At 35.9% G+C, this 17,656-nt stretch overlaps 3 protein-coding genes across 4 annotated transcripts; 1 reads left to right on the top strand and 2 right to left on the bottom strand.

Moving 5' to 3' along the window:
• Positions 1-2,197: 2,197 nt before the first annotated feature.
• On the bottom strand, positions 2,198-5,429 carry LOC111413517 (uncharacterized). The gene is made up of 5 exons (XM_023044516.2): positions 3,121-5,429; positions 2,793-3,068; positions 2,501-2,738; positions 2,366-2,445; positions 2,198-2,317 (listed from the first exon to the last, which is right to left on the bottom strand). The coding sequence occupies exons 1-5, from the start codon at positions 3,321-3,323 to the stop codon at positions 2,245-2,247; spliced, it is 870 nt and encodes a 289-aa protein (XP_022900284.1). The 5' UTR covers positions 3,324-5,429; the 3' UTR covers positions 2,198-2,244.
• Positions 5,430-5,929: 500 nt separating this feature from the next.
• On the bottom strand, positions 5,930-11,127 carry LOC111413515 (putative nuclease HARBI1). Of its 2 annotated transcripts, XM_071195170.1 has the most exons (4): positions 11,051-11,127; positions 10,630-10,838; positions 8,996-10,548; positions 5,930-8,935 (listed from the first exon to the last, which is right to left on the bottom strand). In XM_071195170.1, exons 3-4 carry the CDS (start codon positions 9,428-9,430, stop codon positions 8,147-8,149), a joined length of 1,224 nt encoding a protein of 407 aa, XP_071051271.1. In that variant the 5' UTR covers positions 9,431-10,548; positions 10,630-10,838; positions 11,051-11,127; the 3' UTR covers positions 5,930-8,146. The 2 variants fall into 2 exon arrangements, with proteins under 2 accessions (XP_071051271.1, XP_071051273.1); XM_071195172.1 differs by lacking the exon at positions 11,051-11,127 and having other exon boundaries at positions 10,630-10,889.
• Positions 11,128-12,701: 1,574 nt separating this feature from the next.
• On the top strand, positions 12,702-15,161 carry LOC111413516 (organic cation transporter protein-like). Its single transcript, XM_023044514.2, has 7 exons — positions 12,702-12,945; positions 13,115-13,332; positions 13,524-13,716; positions 13,766-14,336; positions 14,387-14,657; positions 14,706-14,965; positions 15,016-15,161. The coding sequence occupies exons 1-7, from the start codon at positions 12,942-12,944 to the stop codon at positions 15,080-15,082; spliced, it is 1,584 nt and encodes a 527-aa protein (XP_022900282.2). The 5' UTR covers positions 12,702-12,941; the 3' UTR covers positions 15,083-15,161.
• The last annotated feature ends 2,495 nt before the right edge of the window (positions 15,162-17,656 follow it).

The following is a 17,656-nucleotide window of genomic DNA, read 5'->3' as shown; positions in this document are numbered from 1 at the left end:
TATGAAATAAATCGTAGAATTGTTTTTGTTATGCGTCTGCTGGGCATTGGGAGGCAAGGAATACATTTATTTTGCAATTTTATGGATATATGCGACGGTTTGAGTAATAGTGCATACAATAATATTGTTAAACATCAGCATTCAGCCACCAAATCGGTGTTCGAATATTTCAGCGGAAAAGCTGTTGAAGAAGAAAAGAAAGAAAATGAAAGGCAAGAAAGGTCAATCTTGAATTTAAAAGTATCTGGTGATGGTTCTTGGAAAAAGCGCGGATTCAAATCATTATACGGCGTAACATCGCTTATTGGGTACTATTCTGGTAAAGTTATCGATGTAGCTGTAAAAAGCAGTTATTGTCAAGCCTGTACATTTTATAAAAATAAAGAAAATACAGAAGAATATATTGACTGGTATGAAGAACATAAAGAAAATTGCATAAAAACTCACGAGGGTCTGCCGGTAAAATGGAAGTCGATGCAATTGTAGAGATGTTTTTGAGATCCGAAGAAAAGTTTGGTGTAAAATACGGCAACTATATAGGGGACGGAGATTCCAAAACGTTCAAAGCAATTTTAGAACAAAATCCATATGGCGACGATTTTCCAGTAATTAAAAATGAATGTAGTGGACATGTTGAAAAGAGGATGAGATCCCGACTACGAAACATAAAAAAAACATACAAGCTTGGCGGAAAAGGAAAATTGACAGATACTCTAATCAGAAAACTTACGACATACTACGGTCTTGCTATCCGTAGAAATATCAACAGTGCAGAGGACATGAAAAAAGCGATAATGGCTAGTTATTACCACATGTGCTCTACAGATGAACATCCAAATCACCCACATTGTCCGTCACGATCCGAGAGCTGGTGCAGGTGGCAAAAAGCTAAATCAAACGGGTCGGATTCCTTGATGAAGGATCCAGTGCCATTGCATCCAGATGTTCAGACACACATATATTCAATTTATGAAGATTTATCCAGAGAAAATTTATTAATAAGATGTTTGGGGGGCCACACTCAAAATGCCAATGAAAGTTTCAACTCTACTATTTGGCGATTGGCTCCAAAGCACCTGGATTCTGGCTTAAAAATAGTGGATATTTGTCCATATATTGTGGCTAGTTTATTTAATGAAGGACACAGTAGCATATTGGAAATAATGAGTAAATTAAATCTAATTATTGGGAGGCAAGCCAACATATACGCTGAACAAATGGACGAACATCCAATTACTCGGCAGGAACGATGTAACGAATCTGTGTTTAAAGAAGCTCGAAAAGCACAAAAAGACCAGTTGGCGATCGAAAGTGATTTTTATGAAGAAGCTGAAGGTCTGTTATACGGTCCGGGTATTGCAGACTAGCCAACAAGTTATTCGTGATTGAAAAAAATTTGTTTTTACGGCTTGAAACTTTAACGCGCTTTTTCTCAAATCAATGTATTTACACCTTATAAGCACGATAACTAATGAACTACTTGACCGATTTTCATTAAATTTGTTACACATATAAATAGTAATATCACCTTCTATTTGAACCTCTAAGTATACATAAGTTATGTTAAAAAATTACTTTTTATTAATTTATATATCAATATTTTCTTAAAAAGTTATAACATTATTTTAAAACACCTGTATTTTTTAAATGCTTAAATTTTTTAAACTTTTTTTTGGTTCACATAGAAGATATGAATGTTGGGAACAATTTAAATGCATTCGCAAGTAATTCTAACCACTGTAGCGAATGCTAGAATGTTTGAAACGGAAACGCTCACTCCGTAACGTTTCCCTATCTGATCACTATTTGCCGTTCGCCTATAAAAGTTTTAGAATATGTGAATACATATTTTTATAGTACAAAGCATCACTAAATAGTAGTGGGTATCAAAAAGGTTTTAAACTAATTTCAACTTCACGAAAAAATAACTTGAAAATGCGCTTATTTTAGCTCGTCTAAATGTACTTCCCCCCTTAAACTTGTATACAACTGATTGTTTGTGGCACAGTGTTATAAAGTTGGACCTGTTTTTGTACCAACTTGAGATAAATAAAATAAAATAAATAACGAACAAAATACTTTTAAGTATGTTAGTGCTCATAGATAGAATCTAGTAGTAGAACTAGAAATAATCGGGTTTAGATATTATTAAATGTTTTTGGTGATATTTAATAATAAACTTTATATTTATATATTATATTATATATATTTTTACTCTTTTTTCTTTCCCCACATCTTTTATAATTAATTCTTTTCAGCTTCTACTCCATCTGATTTCTTTCGTTGATCGATTGAAGGTACTTTTTTAGTTTTAAAACTGAAAAATAAACATTAAAAATTATAATAACTTTCATAAAGCACTCACAGATATTTTTTTAATAACTCGTTCTTTTGAATCTCTTCCATTGGATCGCGATCTTTTAACAAACAGAGCAAAACTACACTCTAAAACAAAATTGTGTCTCAAATGAATAAGATTTTTGAATGGAGGGAGCAATACTTCGATTATAATACATAAAGAAAACATTCCAAACTCAATCGCCAAAATAAAATTTGAAGTTTTTTGAACTTTTGGGGCGCACCCTTCGATGCTTATCGTTTTAACGCCGTACTCTAAAAGGTTGTAATGAAGGCAAACGTCGAGAACTTTTCTTGCACAACAAGAAAATGGAACGGCGTTGACTAAAGAAGGTGATTCTCTTGGATGGGGGAATGCAAAATGTCTTGATATTCTTGTACTAACAAAAAAAAATTTGAATTAATTAGAACTTTATTGATTGTTATAGATTTACTCCGATATTTTTTTCCAAGGAACAAGATTCCAATCCTTATAAGATTGGGCCCCACAACATTGTAAAGCCCATTGAATGTTATCAACTAATGATTTAGCGCAGTTTTTTTCATTGTATAAAACCATTTTTTGAAAAAATTCCTCTTCCCATTTCCTTGGCACCAACAAGCCTATCGCTGTAAAAATCGCAGCTGCAAAATGGAGAATTGCGCATACACAAATCGCCAAAACTTGATACCATTTTGTGTAACCATATTTTAATTCAATATGATGCGATCTAAAAAAATTAGATGATTAATGTTGATTAAATTTTAACGATTTTAATAAACATTTGAGCGGTTTTTAATTGAATAACCATCGGCACGGCCACCAATCCCGATATAACACCAGCGGCTGTTGATAGATGGCAATGGCTAAAAGCCAAGAAATGAGGAAATTCAAATGACAGGATTCCGGTTATTAAAATTTGGCCGGCACTAACGAAAGCCAAAACCGTACATAAAGCTCCTACAAGTTCCGCTTTTGATAACATTTAATAAGAAATCAAAAAAATTAATTGTCAAAAAATTAGTATAAACGTCAAAATTCGAAAATATTTTAAGTTTGCTGCCTTCCAAACTGAGAGTAGTGGGAATTTTCGTTGTCACTCGTTTATATGGTTAAATATTACTGTTGACTTCTTCTTGTGTTTCAAGGTTTAACATCATTTTACATAAAAATGAACCAAACGGAAGTTGTTCTGTGCGAAGGGGAAAACCATATGACGATAACATTTTTTGACCTTGACCTTATTTTCAAGGTTATATGAAGGTCACGACCAATTTTTTAAATGACACCCTATATATTTGAATCTGTGGATAAAAATAAAGTAATTCAAAAAATAAAAATAAAAAAAATTTACTGTGTGGTTTTGCAAGTACAATGGCAAAACATCTTTTGAAAAAAATTGAAACTTCTTCAGAAACAATTAACTAACGTTTATCTAGCAAGAACAAATAAGATTTATGAATTTTTAAACATTTTCCTACCTGCTTCGATATATTGTCTTTAGCTCTTAATTCTTAGAATAAAATTTAAAAATGCTCAAGAAAAAAAATCTAGAAGAGGTACATCGGGTGACCTGGCTCAATACCTTTGGAAAGAGGTCTAAAAGGTTCTGACATTTCTCCACCTTTGTCAGTATATCATATTTCTATTTGTTCAGAATATCGCTTTCAGAGAATTTAAATTTGCATAAAAACTGCTTGGCAACAAATTCTGAATTCATTCTATCGTTTTATATTAAGGCAAAGTGTTTAAACTAAGTCATTAAATCATGGATACTCTAAGTGTGGCAGAAAAAGTCGAAATGCTTTTATTTATGGAGAAAGTGGCAGAAAAGTTGCTGATAGTATAGCTTTGCATCGAGAACGTTTTCCTGATCGAAATACGCCTTCGAGAAGTACCTTTTACAGAGTTGTGAATGATTTTACTAACACAGGAAATGTGGAATCAAGAAAAAGAACTCGGCGAGCAACTGTAACTACGGAAGAAAAGGAAATTGCGGTATTAGTTAGCATTGAGGCAAATCCTCAAGTCAGCATTCGACGACAAGTATCACCCATACCACATTTCGTTGCATCAACAGCTTTATGGAGGTGATTTTGAAAATCGATTAATATTTTATCAATGGGCACAAGAACGAATGCGGTTGAACCTCAATTTCTTTAGTAACGTGCTATTCTCGGATGAGTCTACTTTTACAAACAAAGGACAACTCAATAGACATAACATGCATTATTGGAGCGTGGAAAATCGGAGATGGTTGCGTTAACTACATCGACGACCTTGGTCGGTTAATGTTTGGTGTGGCATAATTGGTGATAAATTGATCGGTCTATACTTTATTAATGGTATGATGAATGGGGAGAAGTACCGAAATTTTTTAGATGACGTCTTACCAACGTTACTTGTAGATTTGAGCAGGAAAGAAAGACAAAATATGTGGCTGCAAAATGTTGGGTATCCAGCACATTTTTCACATATTGCACGTGTAGCTTTAGATCGGGATTATGTTGGCCGACGGATTGGAAGGGCAGGTCCTGCCTGCCAGATCACCTGATTTAACACCTCTTGATTTTTTGTGTGGGTCGTCCTTAAGGATAATGTTTATCGCGAAGTACCGACTACGCCAGAAAACATGAAAAAGCGGATAAGAAATACATGCAGAAATAGTAGCCAAGACAACCTTTTAAGATGTAAAGAAAGTTTTAGTAGAAGGGTTAATAAATGTATTGAAGTGGGTGGGGAAATATTTGAACATTTATTATAAATTTTATACTTGTTGATTAATAGTATAGTTTAATCATTTTTTATAAATAAACAATATTTAAAACTATTTGAATAAAAAAATTATTTAGATTTTGTCTACAAAAAATGTTTCACCGTCGTACTGGCAAAACCATACGGTAATTTTTTTTATCTACGACTGCTTGGATAAGTCATCATTACCGCACTCATTTGAGGTGATTTGAATTACGTAATGAAGTTCATTACCGCACTGGTTTCATGACGTAACGCATTTGTAGCCTAATAAAAAAATTCTCTTCTCAAATTAAAGGCTATGTTTCAATTAAAACACATATGATTACAAGTAAAGAACACCTATTTATTTTTTTATTATTTATTACTTGTTTTATTGTATTATCTGACATGCAATATGTCATGTAACTGTTTTTGGTTAGTTATTTTGTAATACTGATAGTTTTTCTTTATAAAAAGAATTTTACAACTAAGATAACCTATATCCTCCTATAACCTACTCCCATAACTAAGATAAAAAAAAATTTAAATAACACCTATTTAACATTTTTTTTACTGTACTTGTAGTCTGAAGAAGCTGGGGATCTCTGGTGAAACATCACAAATATATGTGTTTTAATTGAAACAATCTCGTTTGAGAAGAAAAAATTCTTTAGGTTATTCAAACATAAATAGACATAAAAAAATAAAAAATACCACTAATATGGCTTAAATTTAACTTTATAATTAAATGACCTACATAAATAATTAGAATGTTTATGTTTAATTTGTTTACTAATAAGAAATTTATTTTAGTTACCAATTTAATATATTTTGTATTAATATTTACTAAATATATTTAATGCATACCTACTCTTATACTTACTTTATTTGTCCTAATCAATAAGAAAACAGAATCGTAGAAATTATTAATTGATAATTTTGAAATTTGGTACAGTAGGCGTAAGCAACAAGTATAGTACTGCTATTATTAGTTTTCCTATTAAATCTACCCCACGGGGCACATTGAACATGGCGCTGGACCCGGATTTGTTTGGGTAAAAACCGAGAAAATCATGATCGTGAGCTGTTATCTAACACCGAACGAATCGATAGCCGACTTTCAGAGAAAGCTCGGTGATTTGGAAGACCTGATGCGGGGCTGCAATGGCAATATACTTCTGGCGGGAGACCTAACGCCAAAGCGATAGAGTAGGGCATGAATAAAACTGACCCCAGAGGCATGCGGATACTAGACATGGCCGCTAGAATAGGTCTAACAGTTATTAACACTGGAAATACCCCCACATTTAGGAGAACCGGATATGGTGAAACCATACCGGACGTCACTTTGGCGTCCGAAAACATGGCGGGTCGTATACTTGACTGGTCGGTCCTTGAAGATTACACAGGAAGTGACCACCAATATATAAAATTCCATATAGCTGATCAGTATGTAAGGCTATCCATGCCTAAAAGAACTATTACTCGGTGGAACATAGCCAAGCTAAATGTTAAAGCGTTTGCGGAGGCCATAGTAAACGGCAAGGTGGAAGCCTTAAAGATGCGTGATGGGGCGGAACTCGTGACTTCCCATACAATGTCCTTAGTCCGGCAAGCATGCGACCTGAGCATGCCACGCAAGAAGCCGTCTACGGTTAACAAAAAATCGGCATACTGGTGGACGGCCGAGATAGCCGAGTTAAGAAAACGATGTAACCAACAACGGAGGAAACTGACGAGGGTTAGACGGCGAGACCACCTTAACGCACGGAAAGTTCAAAAGCTCGTGTTGTTTAATAAGGGGAAAGGCGGCGATCCGCTTGCTGCAACGACATATCGGCCCCTATGCATGCTCGATTCCTCAGGCAAGCTGTTTGAGAAGCTGCTTCGCGCACGACTTCGGGACAGTGTCGAGAGATCGAGATATGGTTTCCGCAACGGACGCTCCACTGTAGACGCCATTCACGACATCGTCGGCACCTTTCAAAGAGCGTAGCGCGTAAATCGTTATTCCAGACCGATTATGGCTTTGATTACGCTCGATATTCGAAATGCTTTTAACTCGACACGGTGGGGAGAGATCCTCCTTGCACTTCAACGAGATTTTTACACTCCAACGTACCTAATGAAAATGTTTAGAGCTTACCTCTCCGACAGAACCATCATCTACGACACCGCTGAGGGACAGAGTACAAGAAAATGACGTGCGGGGTGGCCCAGGGATTCGTGCTGGGGGCCGAACTATGGAATGTTTTCTATAACGACATTCTAAAAATACCCATGCCTGAAAATTGTCACCTAATAGGCTACGCCGATGACTTAGCGGCTGTAGTTCTAGCCAAAGACATGTTTGAGCTTCAGCTTAAAACCAACGGCGCCATGAGGCGGATACTTACCTGGACGAGCAATCGCGGGTTGAAACTAGCTACAGAAAAGACGGAAGTCGTCCTTCTCACGAGGCGAAGAGTCCCTCTGGAGGCGCCACTGAAGACCGGCAACAATGATACCACCATTGCGACGGCGATAAAATATTTGGGCGTGACAATCGATAGTAAGGTTTCTTTTACGAAACATATAAAAACGGTCGGCGATAAAGCTGCAACAGTGGTACAATCCATTTCGCGGCTAATGGCAAACGTTGGCGGGCCCACGGCGTCGAAAAGAAAATTGTTGATGGAAGTATCTAATACCATACTACTTTACGGTAGCGAGGTCTGGTCTGCGACAGTTGGGCTGACAGCGTGGAGGCGCCCAAAAACAATCCAACGTCGAGGCGCGCTCCGAGTAGCCAGCGCCTATAGAACGGTCTCCGGCCCAGCCGTTTCAGTTGTGGCTGGAGTAACACCAATTGAATTGCTTGCGCAAGAGAGACGAAGTAGATGGGAAGCAAGGGAAAACCCGGACTGAAGAACCTGATCGCAAAGCGCACCAGCGAAGCATGGCAGGAACAGTGGGACCGAGATAAAAACCGGCCCATACACGGTGATGCAAAACTGTCACATTTGCACGCAGAGCTAATGCACACGAGCAAATGTGATCGTCTATGTCTCAAAACTGACGACGCTGTCAGGTCTAGACATGGCACGATACGATCTGGTTGAGCTTGATTTTGCACGGCCAGCTTGATTTATTCATTCGTACAGCAGGGTTAAGATACATAAGGACACGATACACTATATATGATAACGAAACAGTGTTATGTATTGTAATTGTAAAGTTTGCACGTATATTACTATCTGAAGTGAGTGACGTGCCCAAATTTGAATCACATTTTGATCTTAAAAAATTATGAAGCACACAACATGTTAATACCACTTTTTCAATCTTATCTAGTTTCAAATTAATTTCGGTGTGCAAAATGCGAAATCTGGAAGCTAACATTCCAAATGCACATTCCACCGTATTTCTTGCACGGGACAATCTATAATTATAAATTTTGTTTTCGTAACTCAACTCTTTTCGACTGAAAGGTTTTAGAAAATTAGAACGTAAAGCAAACGCTTCATCTCCTATAAAAACAAAAGGTAACTTTGTTTCAGTACAAAGTACTTGTCTTTCTGCCGGAATATTTAGAAGATTATGTATTAGTTTGTTGTAAAAATTTGTATTTTCTATAACACCGCCGTCCGAAATTCTGCCATTGGTACCGACGTCGACGAGCAAGAATTCACAATTGCTATTTACAATACCTAACAAAACTATGCTGTAAAATCCTTTATAGTTATAGAAAAATGATCCGCTATTCGCTGGTCGTGCAATTCTGGTGTGCTTGCCATCCACTGCGCCTAAACAATGAGGAAATTGCCATTTTTCTTGAAATTCCCGCGCTATCTGTATCCATTGCGATTCAGTCGTTGGAAACTATAAAAATACAATTTGATATTTAATATAAGTAGTTGTTTTTTTTATAAAAGTGCTTACGCTTATGTAATCTTTGCTAAGAACTTGGCAAATTGCTGCACATGTATCAGGTATGATTTTACCTAATGACTGAGGTGATATGATTGCAGAAAACTTTAAGTCTTCAAAACACCGACCAGAAGCTAGAAACCGCAATGTCGTTGATAACCTTTCGTGAGGACTAATAGCTTTTCTCATTATCGTATCTTCCTTTTCTATTAGCGGCGTTACTAGATGTAGTAGTTCAATATATGTGTTTTCATCCATGCGCAAATAATTCCTATAGTCATCGACTTCTAACCGTAATTCGTTCAGTAAATTCGCGTGAGAATACTGTTTCCGTTTTTTCAGCCAATTTTTTACCCATTTTGTTCTCTTCCTTTCTTTCTTCTTCTTCACTACTATTGCGATAGCAGTAGCAATTAAATATAAATCATTTTGTCGTATTACATTCATTATAGTAACAAGTCACACCTTTTAGTCACAACTCACTATGAAACTGATACTAAAACTGACAAGTAAATTTGAACCGTGTGTTCGTTTCACATTTGCTCGCATGCAAACATGCTTCAGTTTTGCATCACCGTGTATGGGCCCCGTGTATGTAAGGGGCCAGCACGGCTAATTACTGACGTCTCTGCTTGGGTGGAGAGAAAGCACGGCGAGGTTAATTTCTACCTTACCCAATTCCTCACCGGCCATGGGTATTACAACAGATACCTACACATCATGGGGAAGGTTGACAGCGCGGCGTGCCGTTATTTAGACGGCGAAACTGATGATGCCGAACACACTTTCTTTCATTGTAAAAGATGGGCCGAAGTTAGAAACCGCCTGGCGATGGATATAGGACCCTTCGACCCCGAGTCCATAGTCGTCCAAATGCTTGCTTCCGAGGATACGTGGAATAAGGTCACTAATTTTTGTCACTGAAGTACTGACCAGAAAAAAGAAAGACATGGACGCCGACACTAGACTCTGAAAGAGAAGAAGGAGGGGGGGTGCTCCCTTGGGGCCGAAGAACCCCCCTCTCATCGCGGTGAATGATAAGTAAACAAACAGTATTGTAAAAGTAACCCGGAAAATTTTTAATCTCATTCTTATCAACGGAGATGACCGATACGGCCGAAGCCATCCGCCAACAGCGCACACCTGGAAGAGAAGAAGACGGAGGGGGGCGCTCCCTTGGTGCCGAAGAACCCCCTCCCATCGCGGTGAGTTATAATTAACCCTTCCGCGTGGAGTGCCGTACACGTGTACGTCATGCATAAAATTATTTCTACTGCGGAGTGCCGTACACGTGTACGTCATAAGATCGCATTAGAGTAGATAGCATAGAGTAGATCGCACTCCCGCATCTCACATAGTAATTGAATTTTTTAACTTCCACGCGGAAGGGTTAAACAAATAGTATCGTAAAAGTAACCCGGAAATTTATATTTTCATACTTACCACTGGTGTCGACTGATACGGTAGAAGCCAATCGCCAACAGCGTACACCCGGAAGAGAAGAAGATGGCGGGGGGCGCTCCCTTAGGGCCGAAGAACCCCCCTCCCATCGCGGTGAGTTATAACTAAACAAATAGTATTCTAAAAGTAATCGGAAAATTTTTTTTTTCTCATTCTTATAACCGGAGACGATCGCAACAACGTACCCTTGTAAGGGAAGAAGACAGAGCGAGCCACTATCCAACGCCTGAAGTTCCTCCGAAGAAATACCCTGACGGGTGGTACCGGAGAGGAGAGGGGGGTTTTACTGGGTATACACAGAGAGTCCCAGACTCCCGGCCGAATTAAAGTGACCTTACGGACATCCTTAGGCGCCAACAGTAGGCCGGGGTGCATAAATGCATTTTCCGCTCCTCTGCGCAAAAAAAAAAAAATTATTAGTTTTCCTACCTTAAGGTATGATTTTGTTGCAGCACCCGCTGTCTGCGCCCCGAGTGGTATGCTCAGAAATGCTTCCTCAGCATATGCATATCTTCTGAGGAAGCATATATGAGCATATTGTCTAGGATGCAGATGCTAAACGCCAACAAAATTATATCTTCAGGTTTTCTGAAACGTCAACGAAACCTTTCAGAAATTATTTTTAAATGTTTATGATACTGTAGCGGAAACTGTATTATATTATTCAGTTTCGTAATAAAACAACATCTTCTCTCGTTCACTACTTTATTAATACTGATTCATTTCCCCCCGTCAAGGTGACTGTATCACCCCTTACATAAGGCACTCAGGTAGATGCGGAATACACGATAACAAAGGAACAAAGAAATATTTGAACTGATTCACGACATTACCGTGATCTCATACTCTAAATTCGAATGCTTAAATAACTATTCAAACCAACACTTTTAAATACACTTAATACTTTAACTAATTATTTAATTATTTTAATTAATCATATTTTAATAACGAATAATAAGTATGATATGAATATGAATACAAATAAGAAAGATAAACGATAATTAAATGCTTATACTACTGCTTCTACTAAATTCTAATTTACAATACATACTAGTAATGTAATGTAAACGTAAATAAAAATCAGAAATAATTCAAAACCGTTAATAAAACATTTTAGTAATGTACCGTAATTGTCAACTGTATGCTGCAAAAACATTTCAATGAAACATAAAAAAGGCCGGACATTAGCAGTTTCAGACACGTTTCAATTATGTTTCAAAAATATGTTGAAGAAACGTTTCATGTTTCAATAATATCTATCAGAAATGTTTCTGGAAGGCAAATTTGTTTACTGGGAAGTATGGATGTAGTATTTTGATTGATAAGTTTTATATCTAACTAAAAGTACTAGTATACTCTATATACAAATTATTTACAAAGAAAATATAAATAAATAAAAATGAAGAAAAACGAATCATTTATTGATTCGCAAATAGGTTTATTTATTTTAGTGTATGCCTTATTCTAGGGGCAATAATATTCGGTAATGTTCGGCGATAATCGGCCGCTGGTCCGATCTGTGTACGTTCATTATTTCAACTGGATTCGACAAAGTTTGTTAGTAAATAAACCGCGTGTTGCGTTGGCTTCAAGTTTTAGTGTTTACAACTGTTTCTATATATACAATTTCTTTGTTAAGAACATTCAGACATGTTACTTTGTTCCACATAAAATGGGACAAAGTAAGTAGGTACGCCCTGGTTTCTGTAGAAATATATTTTTGTATATTGCATTTTAAGTGAAATTCACGGTATATACCACTTTTACCATCACAACATGACGTGGATTTCCCCGAATTAGTTTAATAGTTTGTACAACTATTGCGCCACCTATTGGAAATCGTTCGTACTAAGTGGTACAAGGAAGTACCTGTAATTTGACGTATATAGCCCCATCTTTTAGGCGAAGTGTACACTTAAAATCTCACTGTGTTCTACAGAAATCTGTAAAGATTTAATTTAACTATAAGATTCAAAAATTTAATACAAAATTTGCAAAAAACTTTTAAAATTAAATTTTCATAAACCATAATTAAAAATTTTACCTTTCAAATTCATTAAAAAGTTAGATATTATTACAAAATTAATTTTTGAAATCAAATCAAAAAGATAATTTAAAATTTTATTCAAATCTTATTGCACATTTTTCGATTACTTTAATTCCAATTTCTAAATGAATCAAACTTTCCAATTTCCTCCTCTCCTTCTCAAATGGTCCGACCTAAACCTACTAAAAACACGAACTTAATCGTATGGCGCTCTCTCACACTCTCAGAGAACTCAACCTCCTCCACCAACACAGTCTCAAATGAGTTTTATCCGAGCTTACTCCTAAAGTTTATGTAATATCCTACACACCGCGCTTTGTGTTTGACTTTCTAGCGACACTTTCATCTCGCCTTGTTTTAAAATTGTCGTTTCTTTTGTCACTTACAACTCTCAACAAGACATTCTTTTATGATCGTTTTAAAACAAATTCTTAAAATCGTTCTAATCAAATGGGTAAGTTAAAAATTTTTTATAATAATCCATTTTAATTGGTAAATTAAGTTCTAAAACGATTGAAACATTTAATTGGGAATAATTAAGAAATAATTTGAGTGTTTTTTTTAACAAATCCTGATTATGTAATCGATGATTATAGTGCTAATTTTATTCTTAATTCATTTAGGTTCAGGAGATGTTTTAGAGGCGACTATCGGAAGTTTCGGGCGATTTCAATGCCGCATTTTCATTTTGGTCGCACTTTTAAAAGTTCCGATATCTTGGTTTCAATTAGGAATTGTTTTTATGGCCCCACCGACTGAGTATTGGTGCAGACAACCTGAAGATTTCAAGTTCAATTTGAGCACGGAAGAATGGAGATCGTTTATTAAGATTAACGAAACGGTTTGTTGGAAAAATTTGTTTCACCTCAATTATTACCTTGAACTTAAGATTTTATTCCTAAAAAAAATTCCACTAAATTATAGATCTTTTTGCAGGTATAAACAAATCGATTAATTTTAACTTAAAATAACCAAAGGTGTTTTTTATGACGTCTTTTTTGTTTTTCTTATTTTGTTTTTCTCAAATTTCAGCAAAACCCTTGCTTAATGGCAAACGTTGAATACAAAAACTTCTTTAACAACACTTTAACAGCATGCAAATGGGGTTACGATTACGATAAAAAAATTATTGAATCAAGCATGATTTCTGAATGGAATTTAGTTTGCGGGGATGAACATTTGGTTAATTTGGTGCAAATTATTTTTATGGTTGGAGTTTTATTAGGTGCGTTATTTTGTGAATTAAAATTAATATTTAAAAAAATCTTTTTCAGGAGGAATTCTTTTTGGAATTCTTTCAGATCACCAAGGTCGCAAAAAAACCTTAATAATCTGCATTTTAATCCAATCAACTCTCGGTTTAATATCATCTTGGATCCCTTGGTTTACCTCGTTCTTAATCGTCCGCTTTTTTTTGGGATTATCAAACGGGGGAATAACCGTAACTTCGTTCGTGATGTGTATGGAAATCGTATCCGGAAAATTCCGCTCTATCATACCGATCTTGTATCAAATCCCATTCGGATTAGGAAACTCTCTAATGGCGCTCTTCGCATACTTTATACGCAATTGGCGTCAACTCCAATTGGTTTTATCTTCGTTCAGTTTGGTTTTCGTGTCCTACTATTGGTTTTTAAGCGAATCACCTCGCTGGTTAATCGCGACGAATCAAAAAAAGCGCGCCTTTGAAGTATTAGAGAAAGCTTTGAGGTTTAATCGAATCGAAAATAAGGATTTGGGGAAAGTTTTAGAAAAATTTGTTAAAAAAGATGATAAAAAAGATTTTAGAATTATTTTTAGAGAGAGATCTTTAAGAAAAGTCACTTTTATTATGAGTTTTGAATGGTTTGTTGTTGAAACTTTATTTTTATTGACTAAAAACATTATTATTTTAGGTTTTTTTTGGGAAATATTTTTTATTCTTTCACCCAATACTTAGGAGTAATCGGAAATAACGTTTTTATAAACGTTTCAATAAGCGGATTAATCACAATCCCAGCCTCGATTTTATGTTTATTTATTTTAAAAAAATTAGGGCGGAAACTAACGATGACAATTTCGCAATTAACGATGTCCTTAATTTTTTTTGTGCTAATTTTTGAAAATTGGTTTCCGTTTATTTGGATCAGCGTCATTTTAGCAGCCTTAGGAATCATTACATTAACTGTAAGATTTTGATTAAACACTTTATTAATTAATAATAATCTTTTTTAGATGTCAACATCAGTTTTATTTTTATACACGGGCGAATTGTATCCTACAATCGTCAGAAATTCTTCGGTGGGTTTCTGCTCGATGCTAGCCAAAGTCGGAGCGATCATTTCGCCCTTTATTTATTCTACAAAAGATTACTACAAATTCTTGCCTTTAATTATAATGGCGGCGATGGCGATTTTGAACGTTTTAATTTTAATTCCTTTACCGGAAACTTTAGAAATGGATTTAACTGATAATTTAAAAGATTTGGAGATGAGGTAAATTAAATTTTATTTTTAATTTGATTAAATAAAAATGTGTTTTTAAGGACTATTAATGAGGAAGGTATCGAAAATGAGAGATTTTTGGAAAATAACCAAAGAAATAAGGATTAAGAGACATAAGTATTTGTTGTATGTATTTAAATTGTATTTAAATAATTTTATTTTTTAATAAAAAAATTAGAAGTTCCAACCTTAGTGTTAGGTTCTTATTCATCAAAGATAAAACGATTTATTTTTAAGTTTCTACAAATGTCATAAAGACTTAAGAGGAACGCTGTGAAGTTTATGACAGTCATTTTGGATATTCAAACCCAATATTTTGAAAGATTCATCAAAATCCAAAAGCCGTCAAATGCTCTAAATCAAATATATTGAGCAAGGCAGATCCTGGAAAAATCTATAGAATACAACAAAACAGCATACATATGCACCCAGATATAAAAAACATTATAGTCGAGTTAAATGCGGACAATTGTACCTAAATACAAGTGGAAGGTGTGAAGATAACTTTTGGGAGGGATCTGGGAAAAAGAAAGGTTATGTTTGAGGGCTTTGTATGGAGCACAATGTTGTACGGCGCAGAAGTATGGGAATAGAGAGAACGCACAACAAGGAATGTTGTAGGATGTGCAAATAAGGTATTAGAGCTGGGTAGTAGGGTTGGCAAGGGAGACTCCAAGGTATATAGTAAGGGAAGAGGTTAAGGTGGATTTAATAAGAGTGGAGACTGGGAGAAGAGCAGTGAAATACGAGGAAAGGATAGAGGGAAGGCCGCATTGAGAGGAGATTAATATATGGGCAGGGAGATAGGGAAGGATATTATAATAATAATAATAAACTTTATTTCCATTTCCAAAACAAGTATATATATATATATACAAACAAACAGTAAAAAACCAAAACGATATACATAGAAATGAAAATTGGCGATGTTTCGTCTGACGCAAAATTGCGACAAGACGCTTTTCAAACATAACCTTTAGATTACATTAAACACAAAAAAAAAGAAGCACAATTGATCAAATGAACTCAAAAAATAAACTATAAACAACAAAAGAACAACGATAAATTAAATTTTCCCTAACCTTAAAAAAGAGAAAAAAAAAAGATAAAACAAAAACTTAATATTATATGAAATGCAGACCCATCATCGAACGAAGCAGAAAAAACAGAGAAACAACAGTTCACTGTTACATTGAATAATTCACTGAAACAGCCACAGAGCTTGAAACTGCGACAGGCGTTAGACACGAAAGCCAGAGAGAGCACAGAGGTATCGTGTGTACTTGATTTTAAATTGTTTGGACGCGCACTTTCTAAACTCATTTGGTAGCGAATTGTATTTCAAGACTATCTGATATGAGAAGCATCGTTTAAAAAACTCTATCCGGTGTGCAGGTATTTCAAGCAAGCCTCTATGTCTGAGATTGAGATTATGCACATCTGTACGATAAGTTAATTTTTCGTACAGATATGGTGGTGACTTATTGGTGATAATTTTGTGATACATACATAAACAATGCAATAAACGTCGATTCTTCATGTTTAACCACTTCACTTCTTTTAATTTGTACGATATAGGTTGACGGCTACGAATAGCATATATCAATCTCAGACACGATTTTTGCATTTTCTGTATTCTACCCACATCCACCGCTGACAAAAAAGCGCCATAAACAGTGTCGCAATAGTTAAACCTAGACAGCACTAGTAGGTCGCATAGTAGTCTTTTTGTATTTTGATTTAGTGAAAACCTGTTATTAAAAATTACCTTTAGTGCCGCGAAGGCCCTCTGTATGGTGAGATTGATATGCTTTGTAAACGACAGCTGACCGTCCATTATTACACCCAGACTTTTCACTGTATTTTGTACTTCAATATGTTGTCCATCTATAACTAAGGTTATTGGGCCTAAAAGTGAGCGCGCATGATCCGTGCCAAAGACAGTAGCTGTAGTTTTAGCGCTATTGATGTGTAGGGAGTGATCTCTTGAGAATTGTAAAATATTTGATATATCGTTGTTAATAATATTCATGGCGCGTTGAAGATCTGAAGGTAGAAACGAGTAATAAATCTGGGTGTCATCAGCGTACGAGTGAAAATTACAATGTTTTAAGCGTTCTGACATTGTAGATGTATATGTATTGTATAGAATAGGACTCAGAATACCACCCTGCGGTACACCAGAGACCAGGGGCTGTGGACGGGACAGTTGACCATTCAGAATCACTCTCTGTGACCTACCCTTTATATACTGGGAAAGCAGTGAGAGGGAATTCTCACCGAGACCGCTGTAATGCAAGATGGAGATAAGGGTATCAATGTCGATTGAATCAAAAGCTTTGGAATAATCGATGAGGACCAAGACTGTAACCAGGCCCCTGTCAGAGGCGCGGACGATGTCATCACAAACATGCAGTAAAGCTGATTTATAGTTAAGCATATTATAGGATATTCAATAACTGGGATCGGCAATAGAAATATGGAGAGAACTGAGGGTTAGGGACAAGGACATACAGAGGCAGGAGAGAAGGTCATAGATACGGGAAGGAAGATATAATGTAAGGTATGGGGAGATAGTAACAGAGGAATTGCCAAAGTATTTGTTGATGGAAGGAAACGGAGAAGGGACGAGATTCCATTGTGGCAATGAAGAGAGAGGGAACATAGATAGGCTGTGTGGAC

This window comes from Onthophagus taurus, chromosome 3, assembly GCF_036711975.1.
Source record: "Onthophagus taurus isolate NC chromosome 3, IU_Otau_3.0, whole genome shotgun sequence".
Lineage (NCBI taxonomy): Eukaryota > Metazoa > Arthropoda > Insecta > Coleoptera > Scarabaeidae > Onthophagus > Onthophagus taurus.
Note: the sequence above shows the minus strand (reverse complement) of the source record. Positions and strands in the feature narration are given on the sequence as shown.

Excerpts from the sequence above, each read along its gene's own strand:
- LOC111413516 (XM_023044514.2), top strand. Across the intron at positions 14,337-14,386 it reads TTTATTATGAGTTTTGAATG|GTTTTTTTTGGGAAATATTT; the intron begins GTTTGTTGTTGA and ends TTATTATTTTAG. Across the intron at positions 14,966-15,015 it reads TTAAAAGATTTGGAGATGAG|GACTATTAATGAGGAAGGTA; the intron begins GTAAATTAAATT and ends TGTGTTTTTAAG.
- LOC111413515 (XM_071195170.1), bottom strand. The coding sequence starts at position 9,430 with ATGAATGTAATACGACAAAATGATTTATATTTAATTGCTACTGCTATC. Across the intron at positions 8,936-8,995 it reads TTAGCAAAGATTACATAAGC|TTTCCAACGACTGAATCGCA; the intron begins GTAAGCACTTTT and ends GTATTTTTATAG.
- LOC111413517 (XM_023044516.2), bottom strand. The coding sequence starts at position 3,323 with ATGTTATCAAAAGCGGAACTTGTAGGAGCTTTATGTACGGTTTTGGCT. Across the intron at positions 2,446-2,500 it reads CTTTATGTATTATAATCGAA|AGTGTAGTTTTGCTCTGTTT; the intron begins GTATTGCTCCCT and ends ATTTTGTTTTAG. Across the intron at positions 2,318-2,365 it reads GAGTTATTAAAAAAATATCT|TTTTAAAACTAAAAAAGTAC; the intron begins GTGAGTGCTTTA and ends TTTATTTTTCAG.